General features: G+C 37.0%; 1 protein-coding gene across 3 annotated transcripts in view; it reads right to left on the minus strand.

The window, feature by feature from the left end:
- The window catches only part of IPO11 (importin 11), a 229,725-nt gene that overhangs the window by 97,603 nt on the left and 122,564 nt on the right, over positions 1 to 9,558 (minus strand). For all 3 annotated transcript variants that reach the window (XM_006148320.2, XM_027771805.1, XM_027771806.1), the window contains exon 21: positions 7,191 to 7,306. In XM_006148320.2, coding sequence (XP_006148382.1) covers positions 7,191 to 7,306 — 116 coding nt within the window. The remainder of the gene's footprint in view (positions 1 to 7,190; positions 7,307 to 9,558) is intronic.

Here is a 9,558-nt window from a genome sequence, read left to right on the forward strand (position 1 = left end):
AGTGGGGCTTTTTTTTTTTTTTTTTTTGAGAGGTTTTTGCTATAGGGTGCGTGCACTCGCCAGACAGAGAGAAACAGAGAGACAGAAAGCGAGAAATCACCCCCCAGTACGGATGGCCACGCCACAAGCCCTTCTCCTTCATTCTCCTCTCGGGATCCTGGGCATGTACGCATGCACACGCGCCCAGCGTGAGTTTTAAGACACCGGGTCTGGGACGCAAACTGCGGTCCAGCGACATAGCCATTACCCCAACTTCTGGTCTCCCCAGTGGGTCTTTTTTAAAAGAACTATTTAAATATGTTTTCTCTTACTTTATTTATTTAAATATCACCAGAGAGAGAGAAGTGAGAAGCAATTTGCCAGGTCTGGAACTCAAACCACCTTTGTCATGTGGGAGTCCAAAGACTTAACCACAACGCCCGCCACCTGCTGGCCCCACAATGGGTCTTTTAAATGTTCATAAAAAATGCACATTATAGGGACTAGTCCATGTCATGGTGATAAAGCCTCTGTATCTCACATGGCCAACGTGCTACGGGAGTCCCAAATACCAACAAGGAGGAGAAATGGAAGAAGAGAAGGGATTTGGGTATGACCGTTCCCCATGGGGTAGTGGTGGCAGGTGTGAGGTACACAGTCTCTCTCCAGTGAGCACTCACAGACTTCGGCAAAACAAGGCAGACAGAAAGATAGGCAGAAAGAAAAAAAGGAAATGCATACTACTAAAAAGTGTTATATGGATTTCAAAAATAATTTTCTCTTCAATTTCCTATTTTTTTTTAATACTGATATAAATAACATTAATTCCATTTTCCCAGGAACTTTTTCCAAATCCCTGTATATATTACGTGACATGATGCTTAATGAAAATATTTTAAATTATAAATGCCATGCTTACTTATTCATTTCTTTCTTTCCTTTTTTTTTTTGAAGAGGTTTTTGCTATAGGGCGCGTGCGCTTTCCAGAAAGACAGAGAGAGACAGAAAGCGAGAAATCACCCCCGCCCCAGGGGAGATGGCCACGCTGCAATCCCTTCTCCTCCACTCTCCTCTCAGCATCTTGGGAATGCATGCACACGAGTCTGGAGTGAGTTTAAGCCGCTGGGTCCAGGACTCAAACCGCAGTTGACAACATGGGAGGGCAGTGACTAATCATTATGCCAAATACTGGTCCCTATTTTGTACATATTTTAACAACACACAAAAGTACCAATTTATCAAAATTTTGTGTTATGGCAATATTATCTAAATTGTACACATGAGAATGTTATAGAAAAAAAGAGGCATTAAGACAAAGAAAAGTAATGGAATATTTTAATAAATCAGCATTAACAAGTAAAAAAGTAAATAAAAATGGTGTGAACTACACAACTAACAAATGAAAAGAGCACATGTTATTTAGAATTCTGCATCTTTCATACCATCACAGCAATTGTATGTGAATGTATTTTAAAAATTATGTCTTACTCCTTAAAGTTCATTATTAACTTTAGAAGAAAAAATTATACAAGCCACATGCAGTAACTGTAAAATAATAAATCCAGACCTAAGGGCCAGCAGGTGGCATATGGTTAAGGTGCTGGACTCCCACATGGCTGACCATGGGTGGAGATCCAAAGGCTTGAAACTCATGCTGAGCACATGCATATGTGCACCCAAGATCCTGGGAGGACATTGGAGACGAGATTGAGGCTGGCCATCCTTCTTAGGGGATGATTTTTCATTTTTTCTCTCTCGGTCTCTGTCTCACCAGTGAACAAACATGCCCTAATAGCAAAAGGTGTTCAAAATAAATAAATACATAAATCCAGGCCTAAACCATATGCTTTAGTTAACAGGAAAAAATAAAATAAAAAAAACAATGTTGGGTGAAAGAAGTCCTTAAGAAATTCTAATCCTTCAACTGAAATGAAAAAAATTGGACATTATATACCAAGACTTATAGAAAACAGGCAAGACAAATTTTAAGTGTTTTAGTACTTAGTAAGAAAAACATGGGACCAACAGTTGATGTAATGGCTATGTCCCTGGACTCCCACGTAGTCGACCGCGGATCGCATCCCAGACCCGGTGGCTTAAAACTCACACCGGGCATGTGTGCGTGCGTGTCCAAGATCCCGAGAAAAGAATGGAGGAGAAGGGATTGTGGCATGGCCATCCCCCTCCCCTGAATTGGGGGGGGTGATTTCTTGCTGTCTCTCTATTTCTGTCTTTCTGGCAATCACAGTCACCCTATAGCAAAAACCTCTCAAAAAAAAAAAGTAAATCTTTGCCTTACAGGCTTAGAAAAATACACTCATAATTTAATATAGCAAGTAAGAATTTTGAAGTAGAAATAAATAATGAAGGAACAGAAACAAGGAAGAAGCAATTCCTTTATAATAATTAAACTAGAATTCTCTATCAAGATGCTTTAAACTGGTAAAACTACAAATGGTAGAAATAAGTAAGCATACAGAATATATCTTGTCAAACTCTAAAAGCCTAAGTGCCAAAACTAACATACATCAAAAAATCAACACCAAAAATAAATATATATAAACTAACAACTGAGGAACAACATGACGATGTTATCAAAACTGTAAGTTAACCCCTAGCTCCACCATTTCCAGTTCTCTGTATTACTAAATTGTTCAAATGCCCACAGAATAAATAAGTACGACATTATAAAAGCTGTTCCAGGGTAAAGAAAACCATTTTAAAATTGTTTAACTGGTAAAATAAACAGTGAAATGAAACAGCACAAAGTGCAGATCATTTATGTAGTTCATTTATAAATAGAGGGGAAAATTAAATTACTAGGTAAGAAAATGTTTAATATATTAAAAATGTAATTCATTTCAGCAAGTAAACTTTAACTCAGGAAGTCAAGATGATGGTGATGATTTTTTTGCCATAGGGGCACCTATGCTCCCTGGAGAGACAAGGAGAGTAAATGAGAAATCATCCCTCATGGGGGATGGCCAGGCTTCAATCCCTTCTCCTCCATTCTCCTCTCAGGATCTGGAGTACACACGCACATGAACCCAGCATGTTTTCCTTGCTTCGGGTCCAGGATTTGAGCTGTGGAGTCATGGGGAATTCAGTGCCTTAAACCCCACGTCACCTACTGCCTGAGAGAGCTTTTGGGTTTGTTTTTGTTTGTTTGGTTTTTTTAAAGAATGATATAATCTCCTAAGAAGATAGCAAAATTGGCAAGAAGCAATCAAGTTAGTTTGCTCTGATCAGTTTGTAAACAAATGTCACATTACATTTAATGGTATATAATGTTGATAGCTTATCAGTATTTCTCTATGATATTTCTTTCTCTTTTTTTTTGGAGAGGTTTTTGCTATAAAGGCGCATGCACTCACCAGAAAGACAGAGAGACACAGAGAGAGAGAAATCATCCCCCAGGTGGTTTGGCCATGCTGCAATCAATCCCTTCTCCTCCAGTCTCCTCTTGTGATCTTGGGTAAGCATGCACACGCACCCAGCATAAATTTAAGCCACTGGGTTCAGGACTCGAACCGCGATCGACTACATTTAAGACTAGCGACATAGCCAATATGCCAACTGCTGGTCCCCAACCCTATCCTATATTTTAAATGAACAAAAAAGCTATTCAAGGTGGATTTTGTTTGTTTTCAAATTCTGTTTAAAAATAATTCATAGTATTACATGTTTATATTTAAGAAAGAAAGGATAAGTGCTGATGAGCTCATTCTTAGACTAGGTAAAATGACAAAAGAAAAATAAACCTAAGGCAAATAGAAGAGTAATCTATGTAAGACCAGACCAGATGTAAATAAACTGGAGTCTACAGTCATATTACCCTAAACATTGGTCAATCTCTAATTTTGGAAGCTAACCAGTCAGACCTAGTCAGTAGTTGGATTGGAGAAATTAATAAATGGGAAACAAACATACAACAAAGAGAATCAAATCCTAAGGTTGTGGGTTTTTTAAGACTCAACATAAATTGGTCTGAGAGTTTCACTTTTATATTTACAAACTTCAACTGGTACTGGTTATCGTAAGTTCAAAATCTCATTGTGTAAGGTAACTACTTTATACCTTCTTCCTCCCCCCACAGATCTTTCATCTTTTGCACACTCCTGCTCTAGCCCATAATGACATGCTTTACATCTTTTAAAGAACTATTTATCTTATTAGTTATTATTACTTTTTAATTTGCTCTAGGGCACATAGAGAGAGAGAAAGCAAGTTGCCAGGTCTAGGACTCGAACCATGGTCAACCATGTGGGAGTCCAATACCTTAACCACCACACCACCTGCTGACCCCCACACCTCACATTTTACTGAGAAAATGAAAGAAATTAGACAAAACCCCTTCCTACCTCCTCCCACTACAAAACTTGTGAATCTACCTTCCTGCTTACAGTTAAAATGGATGAAGTATCTATGATGCTACCAAAATTCACTTTCTCCACTTGAGGTTTGAATATCATCTTTTCTTGCCCCCTTCAATTATTCCACTCTCTTATTCCAGCCTCATCATTCTTCTGGTCCTTGCATTCCTTATACCAGCATGTGTTGACTCATTTCTATACTCCTGACAGTAAAAACTCTCAAAAAAGCTGTCAGTACTCAGTCTGTACTTCTTGTTCATTCTTCAATCTACTCCAATTCTAATATACTTACACCTCCCTGAAAACCCTCTTATCATCTCAATGACAGTAAAGCCATAATCACTTCTCTATTCTAATCTTATTAGGACACTCAGCAATATTTCACCTAGACCATTGCCTGTTGAGGAAACATTTTGCTCTCTCGGCTTGACTTTCCTAACATCAATAGACAGCTTGTCTCTGTGACTTCAAATTCTGCCCTGGGTATGTTCTCTCTCTGTCCTTCTCCTAGGCAATCTTAGATATTCTTAGGCCTTATATGTCACATATAATGCGCTAACCACTTCAGCAAACATTATCTCACTGTCACGGCAGTTAGGTGAGGCAGGAATTATTTTTAGTCATTTTTCAAAAACAGAAACTGAGGTTCATAAAAGATGATTGGCTTACTCAAATCACAATCTAGGGCAGTGGTAAAACTGGGATTGGTACCTATATCTGTCTGATTCTAAAAACAAATTCTAGCCAACTTTAAAAAATACATGAAGAGGGCCAACAGATGGTATGGTGGTTAAGATGCTAGACTCCACATGGCTGACAATAATCTGAGTCCTGGACCTATGGCTTGAAAAACCACATCATATGTTTGTGTATGCATGCCCAAAATCCCAAGAAAAGAATGGAGAAGAAAGGACTGCAGCATAGTCAACCATTCCGGTGGGGGGAAGGGGAGGGTGATGAGTTCTCACTTTCTACTCCTCTGTCTCTCTCCAGTGAGTACACATGTCCTATGGCAAAAACCTTTAAAAAAAAGTGTGAAGAATATATGATTCTTTAAAGAACCTTAACTATAAACAAATTCTATGAATTTTTTTTTTTTTAACAAATTTTGTCTTAATTTATTTTCCATATAACAAAAGGCAAGTTAAAAATTATCGTTACCGGGACCAGCAGGTGGCGTGGCGGTTAGGATGCTGGACAGTCCCACATGGCTGACTGCAGTTCGAGTACTGGACCTGGTGGCTTGCTTTCTCACTTTCCCTCTCTCTCTCTCTCTCTCTCTGGTCAAATTAAAATAAATGAATGAATAAAAAAAATTAAATAACTAATTTTTTTTTAAATTATCGTTACCAGAGCAATGCATTTTTATTATTACCTGTTTATGCAGTTCTTTGAAAATTTGAATTCCTTTAATAGACACATTAATATATTAAGTCTGTATTAAATGTAAGTCTATTTCTTTTTTATATTTAAATTTTTCTAATATTCACCATACACCACCTACATTTTTATAACAAAATATTCACATTCCAAAGATAATTACTATAATTATAATCTAGAGCAGAGATTGGCAAACCACAACTCATGGGCTAAATCCAACCCAGAATCTATTCCAATTTACAACGTTAACAGGAGGATACTCATGTCCATTTGTTTTTGTGCTATGACTGCTTTGACACTAAACAGCAGAGCTGAATAGCTGCCACAGAGACTGTATGAAATGGAAAGTCTAATATATTTACTGTACGGATCTTTACAGAACAAGCTTGCCAACCTCTAAACTAGAGTACTCCATCCTTGTACAAATGTCAGTACTTTAAAAGATTTCAACAACAGGTTAATTTATGACCAAACTATCTAATGCCATTTAAAGTCAAACAACATAACCCACTCAAAAGAAAAAAAAAATGAGGAACCCAAACAGCAAATTAGTAATGCCTAGTTAAGTTTTTAAATCATTCACTTATTAACTCAGATAGCTAAGCAAAGGTAAGAAAGGAAAACGATAGAGAGAGGAAGGGAAGAAGGGAAGGAGGGAGGGAAGGAAGGAAGACGGAAGGGAGGAAGTGAGGAAGGAAGGAAGAAAGGGGAAAGGGGAAGGAAGGAAGAAAAGGAAGGAAACACTTTTCTTTTTTTTCATACTTGGTTTCTGTGAGTTGTTTTATGAATTCCAAAAGTCACTTTATGTACTAATTTTTAAACATTTCATGTATTATTGAAAGACTGTCTCTGAAGAAAACTGTTGCAACAGTTAGTTAAGCTTAATAAAGCAAAGGAATCTTCCAGCACAGTTCGTTGCACCCAGTAGGCAGTCAATACACATCTGTAGAAATGAGCTGCCACAAAAGTGAGATTTCTACTTGTAGCCTCCTAACACTAAATACTATTTTCTCAGCAAAATAATAAGCCAAGACTCTAAGCATTTGAGGCTGAGGGGTATCTGAGTACCTACTGGGAAAGATAGAGCCTGAAAAATACCTCTTCAATATCCCCCGAAACATCTCATTTAACAGACTGAAAATTTTTAAGTCAATTTTTACTTTGGAAAAGTTAGCAAGATTCTAATTTTACATGTCAAATTGCAGAAGATACAATACAGCTGAGTTTCTACTGCAATTTCTCTTTTAATTTTGTCTATTATAAGCCTATACTGAGTGAGAGCTGCCAAAGAGAAAAGAAGCTGTTATATTACCCAGTTCAGGGAAAGATAAATTATGTTTCTGTTTTTGAGTGCAGAGTATTTAAAATCCTGTTGTATGACCTTTACTTTATTGGCATGAGAGTAGGGAAGGCCAGGGGAAAAAAATAAGACCCACGGTATCAAGATTTTCCTCTTACCATAATTCTAAACCATCTTCCAGAAGATAAACATGTGGAGGCTGGGAAACATCTGTACTCAGTTGAATAACTGGGAGCAGGAAAGGGTACAGGTTCTTGCTGTCTGCTCCTAATCCCTAAGGGAAGTATAAATAAAACTTATAATAAGACACTCTAAGGTCCCACTTCCCACCAAAAAATGACCTATCATACTAAAAATCCTAAAGCAATTTATAAAAATAAATCAGGTTCGTAAAAGATAGTCCTAATTATAAGCAGCAGTAAAACAAAGTTATTTCTGTTTACAACTAGAAAGCAAAAATACTGTTTGCCTACTGGCAGTACAAAAAAATATGCCAAGGCCATATACATGTTTGTTTTAAGAGATTCACTATACAGATTGAGTATGCCCTATCCAAAAATGCCTAGGGTAAAAAGTGTTACAGATTTTTTGATTTTTTAATATTTTCATGTACAAAATGAGATATTTTGTGAATGGAACCCAAGTGTAAACATGGAATTTGAGTATATTTCATGTACATCTTATATAGGTAGCCTGAAGGTGGTTAAATATAATAGTTTATATTGCAGTGTTTAGACTACAACCTTTCACATGAGGTCAGGCACAGAATTTTCCATTTGTGGTTTCAATCCACTCAAAACGTCGTGGATTTTGGAACATTTTAGATATTCACATTAGAAATGTTCAACCTGTATATTTCCTTTCCCCTCCCTGTAACTAAAGAAGTAGTATCATTACAAGTGGTATTTAAAATTCTATAAATGCTCTCACCTATGTAACCAATCTAAAGATGAACCCAGCCTAAATGTTCACCTGTAAAATAATTAAAATTATGGTATATCCATATACTGCAATACTGAGTAGCCATAAAAATCATTTGGTGGGAACCAGCAGGTGGCATGATGGTTAAGGCGCTGGACACTCCCACATGGCCAACCACATTTTGAATCCTAGACCTGGTAGCTTACTTTCTCACTTCCCCTCTCTCTCTGTCTCTCTCTTTCTCTGTCTCTCTCTCTCTGTGTCTCTCTCTCTTTGGTCAAATTAAAATAAAATTAATGAATAAATAAAATTAAATAAATAATTCTTTTTATAAAAAAATGATTTGGCATGGAAAAAAAAAAAAAAAACCTTGAAAAATACCCAGTTGGATTTTAAAGAGGCAGAAGTATGTATAACAATTCTACATGTTAAGAATTTTTTTTCAATACTTACATATCTATTTATACAGATATATGTATTAAAATATTTCTGGAAGCAAACAGAAAACACTTTAAACTAGTTAGACATGGAAAGGAGAAAAGAATGTTGAGAAGAGGGCAAAAGAAGTATTTTTCACTTTGTGTGTGCTTTTAAAAAAATGCACTAACATTATTTTTGTGAAGGATTTTTGTTAGTATATTTAATGAGTCATGAACACAAAGATGTAGGAAGTAGAAGGAGTTTAATCTAAAATTCTAGTTTACTTAATTACTGCCTTAGGGAGGTCTCCTCACTGTAAGTACTTTAGAGAAAGTAAAAAAGTCAATCTCTAAGCTATAATAACCTCTATAATCTGATACACACAGAAATCTGACATACACAAAGAGGAAACCAAATGAACCATCAAGCACTTCCTCACTTAGGAAATCATTAAAATGTCAATACTTATTATAGCAAATCATAATGCCATATGTGTTCCCCTTTTTATGACAGACATACATGCTAAGTTCATTTTTTTCCCCTAAAATTTTCATGGGCATAATACATTGCTAAGGGGACCAGCAGAGAGCATAATGGTTATGTCACTGGACTTTCATGTAGTTGTCCACAGTTCGAATCCAGGACCTGGCAGCTTAAACTCAGGCCAGGCGCTTGTGCATGTGTGCCCAAGATTCCCAGAGGGGAATGGAGGAGAAGGGATTGTGGCATGGCCATCCCCTGTGGGGGAGTGATTTCTCGCTTCTATCTCTCTGTCTCTCTCTGTCTTTCTGGGGAGAGAGCACGTGCCCTTACAGCAAAAACCTCCCCAAAAAAGAAAAAAAATTAAAAAAAAAAAATTCCTAAGTACAGTCACCATGCTGCACAGTAAATCTCCAGAACTCATTCATCTAACTGAACCCTTTGTACAACACAGCTCTCCTACCTCCAGCCCTGGGCAACCACTATTTTACTCTCTGCTTCTATGAGTTCAACATTTTAGATTCCAGATATGAGATCCTGCAGTATTTGTGTTTTAGTTCAATCTTTGTCAGCAGGACATAAAGACTTTAGCAGAAATACAGAAATTGTATCCTTGAACACGTTAAGCACGTGTTTGGTCCTTTCTGTAACTCTTTTTTTTTTTTTTTTTTTTTGCTATAGGGGGCATGCACGCGCCCGACAGAT

Source organism: Tupaia chinensis, unplaced genomic scaffold (genome assembly GCF_000334495.1).
Source record: "Tupaia chinensis unplaced genomic scaffold, TupChi_1.0 Scaffold000232_1, whole genome shotgun sequence".
Taxonomy (NCBI): Eukaryota; Metazoa; Chordata; class Mammalia; order Scandentia; family Tupaiidae; genus Tupaia; species Tupaia belangeri.